General features: G+C 39.1%; 1 protein-coding gene across 1 annotated transcript; it reads right to left on the bottom strand.

Annotated features, from left to right (window-relative positions):
• Nucleotides 1–351: 351 nt before the first annotated feature.
• Nucleotides 352–6594, bottom strand: PCDH9 (protocadherin 9). The gene is made up of 2 exons (XM_055426441.2): nucleotides 6075–6594; nucleotides 352–4864 (listed from the first exon to the last, which is right to left on the bottom strand). The coding sequence occupies exon 2, from the start codon at nucleotides 4727–4729 to the stop codon at nucleotides 1631–1633; it is 3099 nt and encodes a 1032-aa protein (XP_055282416.2). The 5' UTR covers nucleotides 4730–4864; nucleotides 6075–6594; the 3' UTR covers nucleotides 352–1630.
• Nucleotides 6595–21591: the final 14997 nt, after the last annotated feature.

Raw genomic sequence — 21591 nt, 5'->3', positions numbered from 1 at the left:
ACATGAAAATAACTCATTCCAAATTCTATGTCTATCAAATAACATCATATTCTCTAGAACCTTCGTACTGACTTAATTCCTTTCATCCTGTACATTCAAGCTCTAAGTATATGTGCTTTCTAAATCCTCTAGACATTTAACCTTTCAAGAAATGGAAATTTCAGTTGTAAAATTATAGGCATTATACTTAATGTTCTGAAGTATCTCTGATTCATTGTCAAATTATTTTAATAAATATCTTACTACCATGAAACCTTAAAGTCACTGCAGAGCTACAAACACCAGATGGTGAGAGACAAATAGAGTTTCAATAGAACATTCTCACCCATCCCACCCCCACAAGGAAAAAAAAAAACTCTTGAGTTTTCAAACACTAAGCAATGACTGTCAACACTCTGTCCAAATTTTATTTTGCTTTACTTGATTCTCTGAAATCTGTATGTTCCTTACTTTTAACAAATTCAGATGGGTCATCACCATAGGTGGACTCAATACCAACAAAGACAGAACTTGGATTACGAAGTCCTAGAAAGTTGGTGTGTTGAGAACTGATCACAAAAGAGCAAGCAGATGAACTTAAATGCTAGTTGCTCCAGAACAACTATCATTAAATAAAAGGTATCTTTGGCTATAGCACCAGATTGATCTTTCCTTCCCCTTTACTTGCTACTGCGGGATTGGCGCTAGGCCAGAACAAGGGACATGATACCCTAGTGCCATCTACAGGCTATTATTGACACTCAAATTTCATGGCAACAGACAAGCACCAGTGAAATAAATTAGACAGCGCTGTATTTAAATCTTTATTAACAAGGAATTATTAGACCTAAGAAAAACTAATTCTGGATTTGGTTGAAATATGAATTTCTCAGCCTATTAATCCCTCTTCATATGTCATATTTCACAGTTTAAAATGAGTTATGACAGATCACTTATGCATTACTGAGATGAGAGAATATTTACAATGGATTTATTCTTTTCTGTATAAATCAGTTCTAACAGGGAGAAAGTATTTCTTCTTTCTTTTTTTCTTTTTTTGAAAGAGTACTTTGGCCATTGTGGACAATCTTCAATCCTGTCTATTCAACCTCCAGTTTACTATTTTACAATAAAATCATCTGAAACCAAAAAGAAGACTTCCTATATGGCTTAGCTGCAATCTACCAACAATCATGTGCTTCACAACTGATGTACATTTAATATTCTACTATATTTTTAGAGACTAAAAAAAATTAACCCCTTTAGCAACCACAGCTCCAACATAATTATAGTCAGACCTTCAAAAGTCATTTAAAACTTGAGATTTGAAGGTGACTTTTGAGATCAAAAGGTAATGTGAAAATCCTGAAGTAGTCAATTTGGAAACCCCAGGAGCAGAATTTGGCATATCAGGACAGGTTTTCTTCTTCAGCAAACATTATCTTGGGACATTTTGGAATAATTTCCTCTTTTCATCTTTTGCCATTTGAAGGAAACTGGGAGGTTAAATAATTCTCAGAACTCAGAAATTTCAAAGCTGTTCTAAAAATTCTTGACTGAGCCCCAGAGGAATAGAAAAGGGGTCAAGTTTTTTTTTTCCCTCTTTATAACTAAGCTAAAGTTAGACCAAAACAAGAGACACACTGGCACGTTAATACTGGTTGACTGGGCACTTGTATGCAGTACTTATAGACCAGTAAAAGTGCTCATTTACCTGTCTGGTGTGTAAGGGGCCCTTTGTCTTGAAGCCTCCTTGGGAACTGCACTCTGAGGCACTGAAGTGATCTGAACTAGTGGAAGAGCGTTTGGAAAGGGTGTCACAACCCCCGACAAAGGTGTTGTCCAACGGGAGCTCCTGAATCACATGATGCTTTTTCACCGAAACCGGAGTGTCTGGTTTAAGATGGAAAGCGGGCTGTGGAGAAGCAGATTTGTAGTGCTTGGCCAGGTCAGGGCTGTTCGGCTTGAAGGTGGTTGGAGGTGCCGGGCCCCAGTCAAATCTTCCTATGCTTTGCTCCTCCAACTCAGCCGGCAAGCTTATTGTCCCATTGATAGGTTCATGAACTGCATCATCAGGTTTGGACTCTTCGATGGTAACAAAGTTCAAAAGAGAGCTCTTGGGAGATTTTCTTTTCTTCCTTTTCTTTTTCTTGTTTTGTTTGTTCTCCTGGTTTGGGGACATCCATTCAGCACCTTGCTTGCTCCTTTGAGCTGCTTTGAATCTTGATGCATGGCGACAGCGCACCAGAACAGTGACAAAGATCACGACGATGACCACCATGGCACCTGCGACGATGGCGATCATGATGGTGAGATAGTCCTCGTTTTGATAGGGTTGGCTGCTATCCCCTATGTTTCTGTCCAATGGGGTCTCCATAGTCCTGCGAATCAAGTCATAGATATAGGAAGCATTGCCAGCAGTGTCATTAACATAAAGGAAAACAAGCACAAGTGTGTGTAGAGACTTAGGGTATCCCAAGTCACTTATGTTGACCACCAATCGGTGTAAGCCCACATCAGTTGGTGCTGGTTTTTCTTCCAGGGTGATGTTACCTGTTACTGGATCAATCCGAAACAAGCCTTTGTTGTTACCACTCACAATTGTATACTTAAGTTCAGCATTCATCCCAGTGTCAATATCCACTGCAAAAACTTCTGCTACCACTGAGCCAGGAATGGCTGAGAGAGGCACCAACTTAAAAGAAGTATTAGAAGGTGGTGAAATGACAACGGGGCTATTGTCATTGACATCCATGACATTTATAGTTACTTTTGCAGTAGAGGAACGGGGTGGTTGTCCTCCATCAGTGGCTTTGACATCAAAAGTGTAGGAACTCTGCTGCTCTCTGTCAAATGAGACATTTGACTTTATGACTCCAGAATAGGGATCCAACACAAAATTATCATTGTCATTTAGAATGGAAAGAGTCACAGCTTTATTCTCTCCAGCATCTGCATCTGTCACTGTGATTACCCCCACAGTACTATACTTTGGCAGATTCTCAGACACAAAAAATTGAAAATGATTATGAGTAAACTTGGGGCTATTGTCATTCTCATCCAGAACAGTAACTATCACAGCCGCTTGACTTTGGAGGGGAGGGGTCCCATTGTCCCTGGCAGTTACTGTAAAAATGAATCTTTCTTGTTCTTCTCTGTCAAAGACTCTAGAGGCTGTCAAAACTCCTGTCTTTCGGTCCAGATCAAAGAAGGAGGCATTCGGTCCAAGCTGATAAACAATATCTGCATTTTTCCCACTGTCTTCATCTGTGGCACTAATAGTTGTTAAGTATAACCCACGTCGGTTGTTTTCAGAAACTGACAGCTCAATTACAGGCTGGTTGAAAATTGGTGGGTTGTCATTTTCGTCCTCAAGCTTAACCCTTACCAGAGCAGTCTGATTTAAACTGGGTTTCCCAGAATCAGAGGCAACAATTTTAAAGCTGAATTCTTTGGTGCCCTCATAGTCCAACAAAGAGGAGGTCTCTAACAAATATTGGTTGTCATATACTGCCTTCAAATGAAATGGGACCTCTCTTTCAATAAAACAGATCACTTTGCCATTCACATCTGTGTCCTTATCTGAAACTGTAATTAGGGCAATCTTTGTATTGACAGGATCTTTCTCAGACAAATACACAGTGCCATTGATGGGACTTATAATGTACCTGAGGTCTATGTTCGGAGGGTTATCATTTACATCAGTGACATTGATGGTAACCGTTGCTCTTGCAGGAGTAGAGCTGCCATCACTAGCCAGTACTGTCACTTTGTGAATGGCCGTCTCCTCGCGGTCTAAGGACCTCTGAACTGTAATCAGCCCAGTAGTATTATTTAAAGCAAAGAGTCTTTTGGTTGCAGGCGCGACCTGGGCACCAAAAATGTATCGGATTTCAGCATTACTGCCTATATCTGCATCAGTGGCATGGAGCTGAATTACAGAAGTGCCCACGGGAGCATTCTCTGGAATGTGCACCTCCACCTGACCCTCTTTAAACACTGGCTTGTTGTCATTTACATCACTTACTGTGACCTGCAGGATGGCGGTGCTGGACTTTTGTGGGGTGCCTCCATCCTCTACTTTGATTTTCATCACATAGGTATCTTTCTGTTCTCTGTCCAAGTTTTGCTGAACAATCAATTGTGGCCACTTTTCTCCTTCCGGAGTTTCCACGATATCCAGTCCAAAAACACTCTGCCCATTTAACAATTCATAATGCTGTACACCATTGAAGCCTGTGTCAGGATCTGTTGCTGATGGAATTGGAAAGCGGCTGTTGATCAAAGTGTTCTCTGGGATGGAAATATTGATGACAGGAGATGGAAACATGGGGGCATTATCATTGGTATCCTTGACAATTATTTTTATTTTGATCAGCCTGAAAAAATCATTGGGGAGGATCACCACCTCAAGTTCAAAGAAACACTCATTCTCCTCAGCATAAGAGGCTCCAGCACAGAGTTTTTCTCTGTCTATTCTATTGGAGGTTGTGAAAATTTCCCCAGTGCTACTGGATACTTTCACCAAAGGGGCATCCCCAGCTTTAGAAACCAGTCTGTAGACAAGGCTGGCGCTGGTCCCTGTGGCAGCATTGATGTGAGAAATGTTCAGATCCTTTGGTATGTTTCCTATGGGTACATTTTCAGGCAATTCCTCTCTAATAGTGTAAATAAGTTCTTGAGCTATTGCGGAATCCAGCCTTAAACAGGCAATCAGAGCAGCCAACAGGTAAAAATCCCTCAGGTCCATGATAATGTATTTATTTTCTTTTTCCTGGATTTAGGGTTTAAAGGTCTCCACTGAGGAATGAGGCACAAATTGCAAAAGGAAGCGTGCATGGACTGGAGGATGCATTACATCTCATCGCTTATTTGGAGACAGCCACTGTCAACACAATCGTATAGACAACATTATTCTTCAGTAAACAAAAGCACACAGTCACGAAATATCACAACACATTTTCCACTGCATATTAGTAAACATGGCAGTTTGCTCTGCCACTGTTTGCAAGTTAACTCTGTGAATAAAAACACCAAATATCCCCTGCTTGTTGCATTTGCCCAGAGAAAATAAAATTATCTACTTTTGAATTAAGGGCAGCAGCTATTTTTACCTGCATTCACCCACACTGTTGGCAGGACACTGTTTAATTGAAAACATGCGTCCTTGGTCTCCTCTTCCCCTCCCCCCTCTTACCCGTCTCCTGGCTTCTAACCCACCTCCCTTAGTTTTTTCAGGAGCTAGTGAAAAACACCAAGTATTTAGCTATGGTTCCTGTTAATTGCTTTGTCACATGTCAAACGTGATGTGTTTTCTTCTCTGCCACACTGAGTCAGTCATCTCTTTCTTCTAAACAGACTGTCTTTTTTTCTTTCCTCCCAGTTTTTCAGCTGCCTTCTGAATACAATTTTACTGGGAAGCAAGCATTCGGACATGCTGCTGCAGCATCAGAAGCAGTAGTCACCGGCCACTACATAACCTCATTGCCTAAAAGCACAATACCAAGACCTTCAGTTTACCCAGACCTTGCTCTCATTTCTCCATGTTGCTAAATTATCCCCATTAGAATTAATAAACACATTAAAACTTTTAGAATACATATAATAACATAGGATTCCTTATCCTAGAGGTGGAAGAGAGTGCCAGGACATAAGTGAAACGCAGCTAACATTTCCATGTAACAGCACAATATTTTTTACTGAGCATAAAAGAGGAAAGAAAAAAAAATGCCCATCTCCGTTTATAGTATTAGTAACATCTGTCACACATAAATACTGAGAGTCAATAATGCAGGTAGAAAGCCTTCTGCTTCGATGCCCTTCTAACTGCAATTTAAACGGGTGCAAGCCTCCAGGCAGCTACCTACTTGAGTAGAACTGGTCAGTTTCCAGGCTCTAATCTTATCTGCATTAGGCTGCACGATAGCTGATGCCTGCGATTAGTTCCGGCAGAGTGATGCAGGTAGGGATGCAGATACAGCCTAGTAGGTGAGCTCTGCCCCAACCGTCTACCCAGTTATAAACATCCCTCGTCTACACCGAGGACATATCTAAACACAAAATTTACAATTGTGCATGCGAAACTTTACACTTACGTTAGTTGCCTCAACCTTTCCCCTTTCCCGGTATGCTGCAGTTAGGAATGAGCTGTTCCAACACATAGAAAGCCATGCATCTGGTAGCACCAGTTTGGGGAGAAATCAGAAGCAGCAAAACGTTTCCTCGTAAAATGTGTTGCTTCGGGCTGGCAAATTAGCAACTCCAGAGAACAAATTCACAGATTTGTCGGTAGTCATTCTTTCCACATTTCGTCTCTATTACCCACAGGGTCTGAGCTCTCCTGGTATTTAACACACACACTACATCCAGTTGCACTTCTTCAGCTCAGGGGTATTTTCCACAGCATCAAGTATACCATTTCCCTCCGATGTCAGTACTGCTTAAGTCTCTAACTTCTTGTAGGAAACGTCAGAGTTGGGGTGATGGTGAGTCTCTGGGTGCTCTCCGGGGTGACAGTTGCCCGAAAAATTCCTAATTGGTTATCTCTTGCGTGCTTCTGAGACTCTAGGGCGCTCCTTCCTGTCTGGCACGCTCTCCCTCTCTCCCTTCGCCTCTGCCCCTCTCTCCTTCTCCCTCTCCTCTCTCTGAACTGAATTTCTTGATATAACTCTCAATAAGCCCAGAGGGAGGGCGTGACGGCCGAAGCCCCGCCTCCGGCCCCTGATTGGCCCGAATCTTGCGGTGCGGGCGGCCGCAGCCGGGCGGGGAACAAGGCGCTGACTGTCTCCCAGCCTGCCTTCCCCAGCGCCCGGTCTGCAGCCGCGAAAACCCGGAGACCCGATCCTGGCTGCACGAGAGCCGGCTTCCAGGAGGCGCACTGAGCATGCCCAGCAGGGTCTGGCCCGGGAGGGAAGTGGCGGCGCTCCTGAGGCCCGAGCGGACGCGGCTCTCATGAGCACTGCGGGGCCGGCGGCTGGTCTGGGCAGCCAGCGGCCGAGTCCCGCCGGTCGCCCGAATAGGGGCGGCACAGGAGGCAGGCGGGGCCTGCGAGCGCCGATCCGAGAGCCTCGGGCACGGCGGCGGGCGGTTGGGGGATGCCGGAGGCGGCTCGGCTGCGGGCGCACATTCCACAGTTCTCTTTGCTAAATGGGGGACCAGAATGCACTGATGGGAAAGAGTTCTTCCGGGCTCCGAGGCGGAGCACCGGCCAGCACATCCCCGGAGCGCGTTAGGAGGACTACACTCACGGTGCCGCAACTAGAGGCTTTTCCTGGCAGGGACGTTGGCCAGAAGGGCAGAGAGGGCGGCTTGGAAAGGTCGGGACAGAGGATATTCGAATCTCAATCAAAACAGGAAAGAAAATTAATTTGAGCACTCCCTTCGTGTAGGGTGACGGAGGCTGCCAGGAGAAAGGGAAAATGACAGCCTCTGGGATCCCCTAGACAGCCTGAGGCCAGTCTGCCTTGCGGCGCGAAGTCTCGTCTCGGGGAGTATGAGCGGGCCGCGGCAGCCGACCCAGGCTGTCCTTGCACTTCTGCTCCCGCCGCGCCCTGAACCTGTGAACCCGAGCTCGCCCGGACGCGCGGCCGTGGCAAAAGCCGGTTCAGCTCACCTAGCTGCAAACTTTCGTCGCCAAACGCTGGAAGGAGTCCCGTCCAGCTGCTCCCCAAGCTGTGGAACGTTTTTCTCCCCTACACTGTCTGCTGATTCCAACTTGACATGCACACTAGTACTTGACTTTCCCTGTGCACTTGGTTTTTCTGACTCCTGTTCCGTCGTCGAGTATCCTGAAGCATTTATTTTCATGTAAAAGCGGGATAGAGGGACTCTCGAAAGAACTAGCCCTATTCCTTAAATATTGGCCCCGAAACCACTGTCCATTGACTGAACGGTTAAAATCGGTAAACCACAAATATTTGTACCTACGACGCCAGATACCTCAGTAAAGTTTGAGGCATTAATAACAGTTCACTTCGAACTATATATATATATATTTTTTTTTTTTGCATGTCCTGTAAAGGTTATTTGAGAAGGCCTTAATGCATGATTGAATAACTTGTACTATCTAACAGGGAGGAAAAGGGCATTTATTTTAAACCTCCATATTCTCCATTCTGTCCTGGGCTAAAGATGGCTTGAAGGCTCTTTCACGTAGTTCTGCACTGTGATGGCGTGTTAGGGAACACCTTTTCTTTTTGAATACAATGGCTTTCCTTTTAAAATATGAAAACTTATTTTTAGGTACTTAAAAGTAAAAAAAAAAAATCAATAAGCAAACCTACCAAACTTAGATATTGTGTAAATAATTCCATTATTTGACCAACTAAATTTGACACTGCAATTTCCTCACATCTATGAAAATTTGTTTTTTATTTAAACTTTTCCTCAGATGGAATATTCACAGTAAAAGTGCAGGGCCTCAGAGGCCTCTATAAAACACATTAACTCCATCTGTGTGAAATATAAACATGAATCTAGCAGACCATAGGTTGATACTGTTTTAAAATGTCCAAACAACACTAGCAGTATTTTGAATGATTAGGAAAAAGGCTTATTTAAGTATCTAAAAAGTCAAAAGGAAAATATTGCCTCATAGACTAACGCCAGTGAATTAAAAGAATATTCTTTTATTTTACCACAGTGAGTGATCATTTTGCTATTCATGGAATCAACGATTATAGCTAGTGCTTTGTTCCAGTTGTCACATATTTTATGCTCTGAACTAGTTTAAAATAATAAACGAACCATCATTCTGATACATTTACAATAAACACTGCAGCATGGCCACTTTCCAGTCCATTTATGAAACATCAGTTATCTCACGTTCTCATTCCAATCATACTGTAGTCATTTCAAAGTCACAACACATAGCTTAGCCATAATTATTAAACATATTCACAAAGTGGAAATGTTTCTATTTGCTGAGGGGTAGCTTTACTTCTAGTCAGGACCCATTATTACCCTGTGCTTATAAATGAAATCTTAGCATGAATGCAGATGAAGGTTAAGGAAGAGAAAATAAATCATCAGAGGATAAAACTTATGACCAGGAGACTTCAATTAACAGAAACCACAGGGCATAACCCCCAAATGAAGTACATGTAGATCTTTTCAAAGGAAATTGAGTTTACTAGAGAAATAGGGCTACTGACTTATTCCATCTTATGGGTGTTTATTCCTCAGGTCTGAATTGGTGGGATTCTTTTTTGTAATAGTTTTACCTCTGAGAGCTAGAATACTTGAAGCTTATTGTTTGCCCTATTATAATCCAAATGCTAAACTCCAGAATCATAAATATTATTAGAGATCTTATAAATATTCCTGGAAGAAAATTAATTGATATAAAGGGTCATTTTCCTAACCCTCTGCTATCATAACTTGAGTCTTCTGCCAAAACCATGATATAAAACGTTTGCATATTGAGAGCTGTTAACAATCCAACTCTTAATTTTTTAAAAAAAATCTATCTGCATAAATATGAATTAGTGAAATGATAGTATTCACTAATTTTAGTTTTTGTAGGGAAACATTTATTGAGGTGTTTTTTTTTTTCTGCATTTTAATCACCTTTCTCTTTCCTGAATTTAGTAAAATGCTAGATTCTCAATTATATAACTTCTAATATACATCTTCAAATATATATGTTAGATTTCCAGTTAGATCTCTTCAATTATCCCTTATACCATCTTTGTCAATTCGTGTTTTCTGCAGCAAAGAATTATCATGTTCTCACCTGTGTTGTACCTGATTAGTAATGTAAGAATTATGCCATCCAGGCTGTAGTAAAATTGCCTTAGTGTTCTTTGCTGGTTATGTAGGTCATGGAATACTTGTGAAGCTAAGTCACCTTTGGCCAGTTAAGTGAAAACTAACATGCTATTACACATTTTTACATATAGAGATATCAAATTAGTAAATTATTTTATATTCCAAGAATCTAATGTTGTTTATATATTTAAACAATAATTTCCATTTAATAACCTAAATTATTAAGCAGTTCAGTTAATTGGATTTTCAAAGATGACTTTCTAGTTATCATTCAGCATTTTAAAATTACATTTCACACAGAGATCATAAAAGTTTAAGTTACAATTTCTATAAATGACATAGACTGTGGTATTTGAAATGATCAAATGACCTCCTCAAGAATTTAAAAACTAAAATTTTCAACTCTAATATACTAATTCTATATTATAATCAAAGTTAAAAATAAAATTCTTTTGTGCCCTGTACTTCAAAAGTTCCTGTAATCCAGATGTCTTATTATGACTAACTGACATTAATCAATCACAGGAGCTCTTCTGTCACAGCAGGTTTTATTGTCCCCATCTCACAGAAGAGGCTAGACTATTATACTGTATTTCTAGGGGAGGAGAAGGTTTGAATTATGCAAAAAGAATGCTAAGGATTATTTGTGTTATCACTGTTTAGAAAATGACAATGCAGAATTTTAACACCACACAAAGACAATTAACACCTTTTAAGGTTGTTTAAACTGGCAAGTGTAGTAAGCTCCTTGAATCATTCTTATGCTTCACTATTAGCTCTTTTCTTTGAACATCTTTCTTTTTTCTTTTCTTCTTTTTTCTTAAGGAAAACCTAGACCAAGGTATTTAAATGGCAAAGGAAAGCAGGTGACAAAAAGCTTCACTGTTTGAATGACTGAACTAAATTTATCCCAATTTGCTATATTTTTATGACTGACAATGATTATAGATGTCAAGTTTGTAGCTATAACAGTTACTACACTATAAACTGACATTTCCAGTGCCACTATTTTATCATGATTACTATGTAAATAAAATATTGAATTTTCAGATTTCATTATTGGTTGTTTAAGACTTCATGTAGACATAGATCTCATAACAAATGTTTCCCCCATCCCAGAAATGACTCAAGGAATCACTCAGGAAATATGAAAAAGTGATTTAAAGATAGTAAAAAGAAAATTAATATATGTTTAATTCTAAATAATTTGATCATTTTAAAGTCATGCAATTTTAAGTGACATATACAAAACTTTTTATTTCGTGTGTAGGTATAATATTTATTTTTGTAGGTAAGAACTCTTCAATTAGAATATCAAGTTTGATCAATTCATATTTATATAAATGATAAATGTTCAAATATAGCATGCACATTATTTGAAAGCATCTCTATTTGCACTTAAAATAGAGATAGAAAAATGTTGAGATAAGGACTTGTTTCCAACACAATCATATTTGCCCAAAGATAATTGGGAAATTATTTTTATAGATATTAGATCTTTTTCAATTTAAAGTAAATATAGTACAGTTTTTTTAAAACATTTCTTTCAGTAGTCCTACTTCTTATTGTAAGAATATGCTGTAAAAAATATGGATTTATATTACTTGAAACAACAGCATTGTAGTCACTTTCACTCCTTATTCCCCTCCCCCAATTTCTTCATGCATATATTTCTTTTATGCCTATTTTTTCTGTGTGTGTGTGTGTTTAAATAAGCTCACATAATAATCTGGGAGCCAAATTTGTTACTTAATACGCACATAAATAGACTTACTAATATATGGCAGAACGGATAAGCCTCATTTTTCTCATATAGTCTCCTCACAGGAAACAAATTCAACGGACAGTCCCCCTCTAATTGAATTAGGATGAGTCAGGGAGACTATGCATATTCCATTGACTCCAGCAGCCTCTATATCACTGATAACACCCAAGTAATGAATTTAGGGCTTGCTCAGCCTTTGCTAGATAACTGATACAAGCTTTGTTTGGGGTTTGAGTCAATATCATTCTGTTTACAAAAATTGTGTGTGCGTACACATAATTCTTTAAAATAAACTTTTTTCTTAAAAAAAGATCTTATTCCACAGTACACACTAATACAATCCTTTTAAAAATCCTAAAATGTACATCATCTTTTCAATCCTATGCCTATGAATTAATGGTGTGTCAGCCTCAAACAGATTGGTGAAATTTTCAGAAAGGATTGAAAGAGCCTCAAAGAAACTTCTTGGCTGTCTGGAATGGGGTCTTCATAAGAGATATTTATTTTTAAAAATAGTATGCTACAAGAAACATTAGCTGTAGAGCTTACAAGAAAGCCTAATTAGGAAAACTTTCCTTGGAAACATGTAACTTGCAAAATATAACAAAATGCAATAAATACCCCTTACAATTTCAAAATGTTTAGAAACCTTTCAAGTCACAAAAATATTTATGCAATGTGTTGATTTTAGAAAGTGAATTGCATACATGTTTGAGTGCAAGATCAGTGTATCTAAAGCCTAATTGCAAGTTAACTGTTTAGTTTCTAGAGGTAATGACTATACCAATAGGAGTGTCTTTAAAAATTAGGCTAAAACAGTAATGAAATGAAAGAGTAATTATCTTCTAGTAATATTTGTGCCTCACTAAGGAACTTACCTGGCTTTTTGGCATATTACAACAGATAAGTATATCCTAAAGACCAGGTAACACTTTAGGTAAACACCACAATTAATAGAAAAATGTGGAAGGTGAGAATTACATGAAAGATTATAAAACACATAAGGGACAAATTTTGTGGTATAAATCTATTCATTAATCCATCAAACATATAACTTAAAAACATAGTATTTTAAGTATATGTTAAAAACATAGCTATTATATTTTAAAACTCTCCTATATACTCAGCACATAAATATTCAAATAACTATATTTCAAGCATAATTCAGCTAACGGCTCTTACTGTTTGTTTGCAGTGAGGCACACTATACTGTACATTCTTTCTACTTTGCTAATTCTCATCACAATCTCTCTCCTTTATATATCAGACTTTAAAGATTTTGCTTGTTACATTAATCAATAGCAGTTTCTTGTTGATATACATAATATGCATCCAATTGTGTCTAATCTTCATATTGTTTCAGAATGTTTACTGAATTTACTATCATAAGCCTGGTCTTATACTAAAGTTGCATTCTCTACTCATGAGTTAAATAACAATTAATTAAACTGCTCTGTGTTTCTTCACCTTTAACATAAATACAAATGACCTAGAAATGTTGCTAAATTAAAATGCATGTTCTGATATATTGGATCTGTGGTGGACACTGAGGTCCTGTCTTTCTATCATGTTCCCAGAGCGTCCTAATGCTCTTGATCAGTGGACCACTTTTTAAGCAGCAAGGACTTAAAAGGCATCCTAGCGACAAAGTGTCATGCCTCAGAGGAATAAACAAAACAAAAAGAGCATTGGAACAAGGCCGATGTCTATCACTGTAACATACAGGGATTGATTCTTTTACCAAGCATACTTTCAACACAAGTAATGCTCAGAGGGTCAAGAAATTTGCATTCATGTATTAATTTGATTTAGCTTGTTTTCTTCCCTGCTGAGATTAGGTATCTTGAGCTAAACTTTCGTTTTACTTTAAACTCACTAGGACTGAGGAAGAAATCTGTTTGGAGACTGGCCCCCTTTGGGGAAAGGCAGGCTGCATGCAACAGAGAAGGAGGACTTAGGGCATTTACTGAGCAATGGGAGGGTAGCAGGCCACAGAGGGGCACAGGAGGTGCCAACAAGGAGGTGGTGGAACACGTCTGGACTCCTAAGCTCACAAACGATTTCTACTTTTTTGAAATGTATCTCCCTGTAGCCCATCAACATGAAAAGCAAAGCAACTATAGTCACAGGGTGTGGGCTCTTCCTAACCTTCCAGAAATTGTCTTTCCATTCTGCCAACACTTGATTATGGTTTATGAAGATACATCGTTCAAGAGAGACCAATGAACCCCTTTATCAAAGAACCTAGATTTACAAAAGAGACACTGCAAGATCAATCTAACCACTTTCTGAACAGGAAGTGATGTATATTTGGGAGTAACTAGCAGCAGTAATTTTCATTACATGGACCACAAACCAAAAGAAAGGTTGAGGGAGAGAATAAGAAAAATGAAGATGCACAATAAGAAACCAGAGATGGAGAACTGCTTATGATAATTAGCTGGTTGCAGTTTATTGTTGGTGTCCAATTATATCCTTGCCATTGCTTCTTAAAAGCTATTAGCTTTAATAATATCTATTGAAAGTAGTGAAAGTGTTAGCTACTCAGTTGTGTCTGATTCTTTGCAACCCATGAACTGTAGCCCTCCAGGGTCCTCTGTCCATGGAATTTTCCAGGCAAGCATACTGAAGTGGGTAGCCAATGCCTTCTCCAGAGGATTTTGCTGACTTGCAACCAAGTGAAGTCGCTCAGTCGTGTCCGACTCTTTGCAATCCAATGTACTGTAGCCTATCAGACTCCTCTGTCCATGGAATTCTCCAGGCAAGAATACTGGAGTGGGTTGCCATTTCCTTCTCCAGGGGATCTTCCTGACCCAGGGATCGAACCCAGGTCTCCTGCATTGCAGGCAGATGCCTTACTGTCTGAGGTACCAGGGAAGCCCCACTACCAAGAGTCCAACAGTCTTAATTAATACAAAAAACTAACCATAGCGACTTGGTGGTTTTGCTTAACTCTATTCCTGATTAAATTATCATTTGAAGGACTAAAATATGAACTATGATAACATGATTTATATGTTATAATTGTAAGGGAGAATTAAAAGAGTAAAATATTCAGATGTTTGCATTAGTGGTTTTCAACTTGAATTTATCTCTTAGGAGACCTTGTTGAGATAGAGGCCAGGGATGATGCTAAATGTCTGCAATGCATAGAAATGCCCCTCCTTCACTTGCCCCCACCCTCCCACACACATGTTGATGACATGGTGTGGCATGCATGCTCAGTGGAATCTAACTCTTTGTGACGCTATGGACGTTATCCTGCCAGGCTCCTCTGTCCATGGAATTTCCTAGGCAAGAATATTGGACTGGGCTTCAATTTCCTCCTTCAGGGTATCTTCCTAACCCAGGAGTCAAACCCATATCTCCTGCATTAGCAGGTGGATTCTTTACTACTAAGCTACCTGCGAAGCGCACACACACACACACATGCACATATTCCAAATAATTATCTGACTGAACCTGGCAGTAGTGCCAAAGTTGGGGAACATTTCTTCAGATGTGTAGTATTTGCATTTTTATATATTACAATTAATTTCAGCAAATTTATATCTAATTATATCTCTTAATAGCCAAATCAAGAGTTAAAATATTACTAGAGTTAATTTGATGAGCTTTGGAAAATGGACAAAATATGTTATAAATTTAGTCTCTGGAATACTAATTGAAATCTGGATAAAACAAATCTCTCTTCCAACCATTTGTGACAAATTTTCTATTTTTGTAGAAGGTATGGAAAAGCTATAAACCAACTATTGGGTCTAAGCTTGACTATTTCTGTCCATCCTTGTTTTTAGAAAATGTAAGATTCTTAAATGTATATATGAGACATTTTTATTGGTTTTATATTAATGTGTAATATATCCAGTATAAAATTTAATTTTATTATTTTAAATCATTATCTCTATCAATTCACAATTTAAAAAAAAATCTATCCACTCACAAATTCTCTGAAAAAATAAGATTGCCTTAGTTTCTACGATGTGTCTGTGACTTATTTGGGCTGTTCATCAAGTTAAAAAATTGAAAGTGTAGTTACTTCAAATAGAAGATGGAAACCTCCCTTGGTTATAAAACTGTAAGTTCCAATAAAACAGATGTGCTTAGTCGCTCGGTCATGTTCAACTCTGTGTGACTGTAGCCGGCCAGGTTCCTCTGTCCATGGGATTCTCTAGGCAAGAATACTGGAATGGGCTTCAATTTCCTCCTCCAGGGTATCTTCCTGACGCAGGGGTCAAACCCAAGCCTGTCCCTTCTCAGGCGGCTCTTCCCGACCCAAGGATCGAACCTGGTCTCCCGAATCACAGGCAGATTCTTTACCATCTGAGCCACCAGAGAAGCTCTAAAACGTGGATAAATTCATTCAAATATGCGATTACATACAAGTTAAAAAAAAAAAAGACTAGTGTAATTCATCTGGTGAGTTGTTAAGATTTCTTTCATCCTGGTTATGATAGTTTCAATAACTTATTTTAATTCCTTCAAAGGATTCTGATCACACATTTTTATTCTCAGGTTTTTAGGTCAATATAATTGTTCCTGGAAATTTGCACATTAAACTAAAATAATAACTTTGTAAGTTAGCAAAAACTTGCTGAATTAGGTTAAATATTCATTCAGAGAGAAACAAATATGCTGGAGAAAAACTGAGTACTAGAAAAATGAATATTACACTGATTCACTCAAGAATCAGTTAAAATAATTTCTAACAGTGATAAAACGCCATCTAGAGGACTTTTTCTGCAATGCATATTAAAACTGTCTAAAAGCGTTAAATGTATGATTTACACTATAATTTTTATTTTCTAAATTTCATAAACCTAGCAAGTTATTTTCTATCTTTCATGAAATTAACTTTGTGGAAGAATTAAACTAATAAATCATTTTTGCTATGATTTAAAGTGTCAATAATAATACGTTGTCAAAATATTATTTGAATGATATAATTTTTATTAATTATATGTTTTTTTCCAGATAGTAATGCACTTTTGATATTTAATAAGCTAATTATAATATCAGAATTCTAGTCCTGTCCTTGTAAAACTGTATTAGAGTCAATAGCTAGAAAACTCAGCAATACAATGACATTCATATATGCTGTATATGCATAACAACAAATGTTTCTTTCAGAAAAGTGATAAAATTGCCTGTGCTATTCTTGTTATTTCTTGATTTCTTTCCTCTTTTGTGTTAGTTTCAGCATGAACACTTTTCAGTCCTGGTTCATTAATGTACACATTGTGCTGATTTCTAAGGTCTATTTTTTGAAGAGTTAGTCATTAATCAGTGGTGACTGAGACTCTGTGGGGTTCTCAGGACCTAAAAAGGTATAAAAAGAGAGATACCTTGCTGTGTTGCCTATTTAAATAGAAATAATAGTGCCTTAACACTTATGAAGTTTCCATTGTCAAAAATTTGTGAAAAAAAGAGAAAAATATCCATTCTAAAGTTGTGACCATCAAATATATGCATATCGCTAAAATTACACAAATGGTGCTTACTGAAATCTATTTTTATATGCTTTTTAATTCCAGATTGGTTACTAATGAAATTTGCTAAACAGTCTACTTTGTATCATTTGTAAACATGGAAAGTGCATTTACCATTTTTTTGAGATGACTGGAATTGTATTTCGGTATAATCTTTATGTTACATCTGCACTTAAACTGCTAGAGATTATTAATTCTGTTATTAGGAAGACAAAGAGGAGTGTAAATTTCAAATCAAGTCAAACAAGACAGATACATAGCATTAAAATGTAGTTCTGCAAAGCTGCTATAAAGCTGTCCAGATGCCTAGTTGAAGGGAAAATCTATGACAAGTGAGTATAAAAGTAATTTTTCTTTTCATAATTTGATGTTTTAATTACAATGAATATCCCTGATAGAGTCCAATACAATTTCATTCTATTATTGTTTTACATTTATGTGAGAAAAAATTACAGGGTTAACGACAGTTATGGAATGCTGACTGGCATAACTATCACCATTTCACATCTGCTGTTTCAATTGGAAATGATCTCTGGTGGGAAAGGAAGGAACTGAATCAATATCAATGCACGTAAGAATAATCACTTATTTTGTAGTGGAGACTGATATTTTTATATTATTTGACATTACACATTTACATATTTTATTTTCTAATCAAATTAAGAAATACATATGGAAGAAATAGTATACCACAGAATAACAGAAAATGTGAAAATGTTGGCCACCTTTCTCTACTTGAAGCTTTCGACCCTTTCCTTTTAATAAGAAAAATGTTATGCGTAGAAAAATAGTACAGTCCTCTATCTAGATTCAGCACTTTTTAGTATCATCTCCGATTTCCTTGGTATCTTTCTCACAACATTTGCTCAACCATCTGAAAGTAAGATACAGACCTGTCATTGCAAAATTATTCAGAATGCATTTCCTAAGAATAAGGACAGTCTCCTCCATAATCTCAGTATCACTATCACACTTAAGAAAGTAGTAATAATTCCATAACATCATTTAATATCTAGCTTATTATTCAATTTCTTCTTCTCATTCTCAGAAAGTTTATACTCATTCACAAATGGCTCTTCTAAATACAATCCAATCTAATTTATGGTTCAGTTCAGTTCAGTTGCTCAGTCCTGTCTGATTCTTTGCGACCCCATCAACCGCAGCATGCCAGGCTTCCCTGTCCATCCCCAACTCCCAGAATCTACCCAAACCCATGTCCATCGAGTCGGTGATGCCATCCAACCATGTCATCCTCTGTCATCCCCTTCTCCTCCTGCCCTCAATCTTTCCCAGCATCAGGGTCTTTTCAAATGAGTCAGCTCTTCTCATCAGGTGGCCAAAGTATTGGAGTTTCAGCTTCAGAATCAGTCCTTCCAATGAACACCCAAGACTGATCTCCTTTAGGATGGACTGGTTGGATCTCTTTGCAGTCCAAGGGACTCTCAAGGGTCTTCTCCAACACCACAGTTCAAAAGCATCAGTTCTTTGGCGCTCAGCTTTCTTCACAGTCTGACTCTCACATCCATACATGACCACAGGAAAAACCATAGCCTTGACTAGATGGAGCTTTGTTGGCAAAGTAATGTCTCTGCTTTTTAATATGCTATCTAGGTTGGTCATAACTTTCTTTCCAAGGAGAAGCGTCTTTTAATGTCATGGCTGCAATCACCATCTGCAGTGATTTTGGAGCCTCCCAAAATAAAGCCAGACACTGTTTCCACTGTTTCCCCATCTAATGGCCATGAAGTGATAGGACCGGATGCCATGATTTTAGTTTTCTGAATGTTGAGATTTAAGCCAACTTTTTCACTCTCCTCTTTCACTTTCATCAAGAGACTCTTGACGACATTTATGGTTACATTGCCCTTATTGTTACATCTTTTTAAATCTCTTAGTTTAAAACAGTTCTCATTTTATGACAATTTATTTTTGTTTACTTTAGAGTAGTTGTACGGTGGACTATTTCACAATCTATATTTGCTTAATTGCTTCTTCTTGGTGTCATTGACTTGATTCTCTGTGATCTGTATTTTTATCTGGGAGTTATATATAAAATAGTGCTGCTCACTGAATATGATTTGGATCACACACATAATTTTAAATATTACAATAGTTTTAAAAAATAAGAAAAATAAGGTAAATTACTTTAATAACATATTTCATTCAACCCCATATGTCTAAAATGTAGTTCACCATGTAACCAATATAAAAGTGTTAATGATAATTGTTAACATATTTTACTTTCTTTTAAAAAATTTCTTTATCCCCGAAGTGCTAACTCCCTGAAGTGTTCACTCCCAGAAGCTATTGTGCCTCCGTTTCCCTGAGGATGAGGAAAGATGATATCCAGCTCGTTGTTTGGCAGAAAAAAATTGTCCTCAGTTGCAGCATCTTGAGTATAAAGACAGTTTTCTCCACTTCATCATTCAGCAGATATTTAGCATTAAAAGAAAGAAGGCTATTTGTAATTGAAGAAATGAATTCATGACTAGGTGGCTAGGGTTTCTACTATGTTTGCAAAGCCATTTGAGGAAGAACTGGAAGAAAAGGAATCTCTGTTCTACTCTCATAGTTGCCAGGGCTTCTAGCACTGTCTTGAAAAGCCTGCACATAATCACTTCCCTGATAGCTCAGTTGGTGAAGAATCTGCCTGCAATGCAGGATACCCAGGTTTGATTCCTGGGTGGGGAAGATCCACTAGAGAAGGGATAGGCTACCCACTCCACTATTCTTGGGCTTCCCAGGTGGTTCAGCTGGTAGGGAATTCGCCTGCAATGCGGGAGACCTGGATTCGATCCCTGGATTGGGAAGAGGGAACTGCTATCCACTTCAGTATTCTGGACTGGAGAATTCCATGGACTGTATAGTCCATGGGGTCGCAGAGAGTCGACACAACTGAGCGACTTTCACTTTCAATCACTTCTCATACATGGGAAAACACAGAAAAAACAGAAGGGGGCGGGGGAAGGACCAAAAAGCAAACCAAAGAAACAGACTTCCCCAGCCCAGCAAGAGCTTTGTGTTCCCCATGAAGGGCAGAGGTGGGTTCCTTCCTACCTCAGCCCTGAGTTGCTACAGACAGCCCATGTATCTTCAATCAATAGCACTACTTGGAGTAGATGGGAGCCCAGTCCACCAACAGGTGAGGTCAGCAACCTACCAGAGAATATACCAGGAATCCTCAATGACAGGAGGAGGCTTGAGAATGAACTCCCTGAGTCTCCCTCCTCCCTCCTTAACGGAGTACACCCCATGGACCTGCCCTTCTAGTGCCCTCCTGATTTTCCCTCAGGACCCCTCAGTTCCCACACCTGTGCAAAATCCCAGCCTGCTGGGCAGTTGTTCTGATGTGCCAGGCTCTTTTTTGTCCCCATCCCTTTTTGGGAATAGACCTTAATTCATAGAACATTCAGTTCAGTTCAGTTAAGTTCAATCACTCAGTTGTGTCCGACACTTTGCAACCCCACAAATCACAGCATGCCAGGCCTCCCTGTCCATCACCAACTCCCGGAGTTCACTCAAACTCATGTCCATTGAGTCGGTGATGCCATCCAGCCATCTCATTCTCTGTCATCCCCTTTTCCTCCTGCCCCGAATCCCTCCCAGCATTAGAGTCTTTTCCAGTGAGTCAACTCGTCGCATGAGGTGGCCAAAGTATTGGAGTTTCAGCTTTAGCATTAGTCCTTCCAATGAACACCCAGGACTGATCTCCTTTAGAATGGACTGGTTGGATCTCCTTGCAGTCCAAGGGACTCTCAAGAGTCTTTTCCAGCACCACGGTTCAAAAGCATCAATTCTTCGTCACAGTCCAACTCTCACATCCATACATGACCACTGGAAAAACCATAGCCTTGACTAGACGGACCTTTGTTGGCAAAGTAATGTCTCTGCTTTTTAATATGCTATCTAGGTTGGTCATAGCTTTCCTTCCAAGGAGTACGTGTCTCTTAATTCCATGGCTTCAATCAATTTTGGAGCCCCCAAATTAAAGTCTTACGCTGTTTCCACTGTTTCTCCATCTATATCCCATGAACAGTAGAGGAGTCAAATACTGTCACTGGCCTGATTCTGAATGTTATCACGGCGCAGGCACTGCTGCTGCTTAGATGTTCAGTTGTGTCCAACTATCTCTGTGACCTCAGGGATAGAGGAGCACTGCCAGGCTCCTCTGTCCATGGAATTTTCCAGGCAACAATACTGGAGCAAGGTGACTTTCCCTACTCCAGAGGATATTCCCCATTCAGGGATAGAAGGCACTTCTCTTGCCTGTCTTGCATCGGTAGGCAGATTTTTTACAACTAGGGCCACGTGGCAAGCCAGAGCAGAGCCTATGAGCAACAAATAGGAACCTTCTGGATTATGTGCTCTGTGTTTTGATTTGGACCTGAATTCATCATTTTGTCTGCGACATTAACATTTGTAATGCTTGTCTTCTTTGTCCCCCTCCCCCGTTCCCACTTCTGCATTTTCTGGGGAACTCCCTACAAGCGCTTACACCTCAGGTGCTGAACTCCTCAGTGTGCCTAAAGTCCCTCTGCCACTCTCAGTTCTTCCTCTTCTCTCCCTTCCTCACCAAGATTGAGAAAGTCT

Source organism: Moschus berezovskii, chromosome 13, assembly GCF_049115385.1.
Source record: "Moschus berezovskii isolate FMDL1 chromosome 13, NW_MosBer_1.0, whole genome shotgun sequence".
NCBI lineage: Eukaryota > Metazoa > Chordata > Mammalia > Artiodactyla > Moschidae > Moschus > Moschus berezovskii.
The sequence above is the reverse complement of the archived record's forward strand: the minus strand, read 5'-3'. Positions and strand labels throughout refer to the sequence as shown.

Excerpts from the sequence above, each read along its gene's own strand:
- PCDH9 (XM_055426441.2), bottom strand. The coding sequence starts at position 4,729 with ATGGACCTGAGGGATTTTTACCTGTTGGCTGCTCTGATTGCCTGTTTA.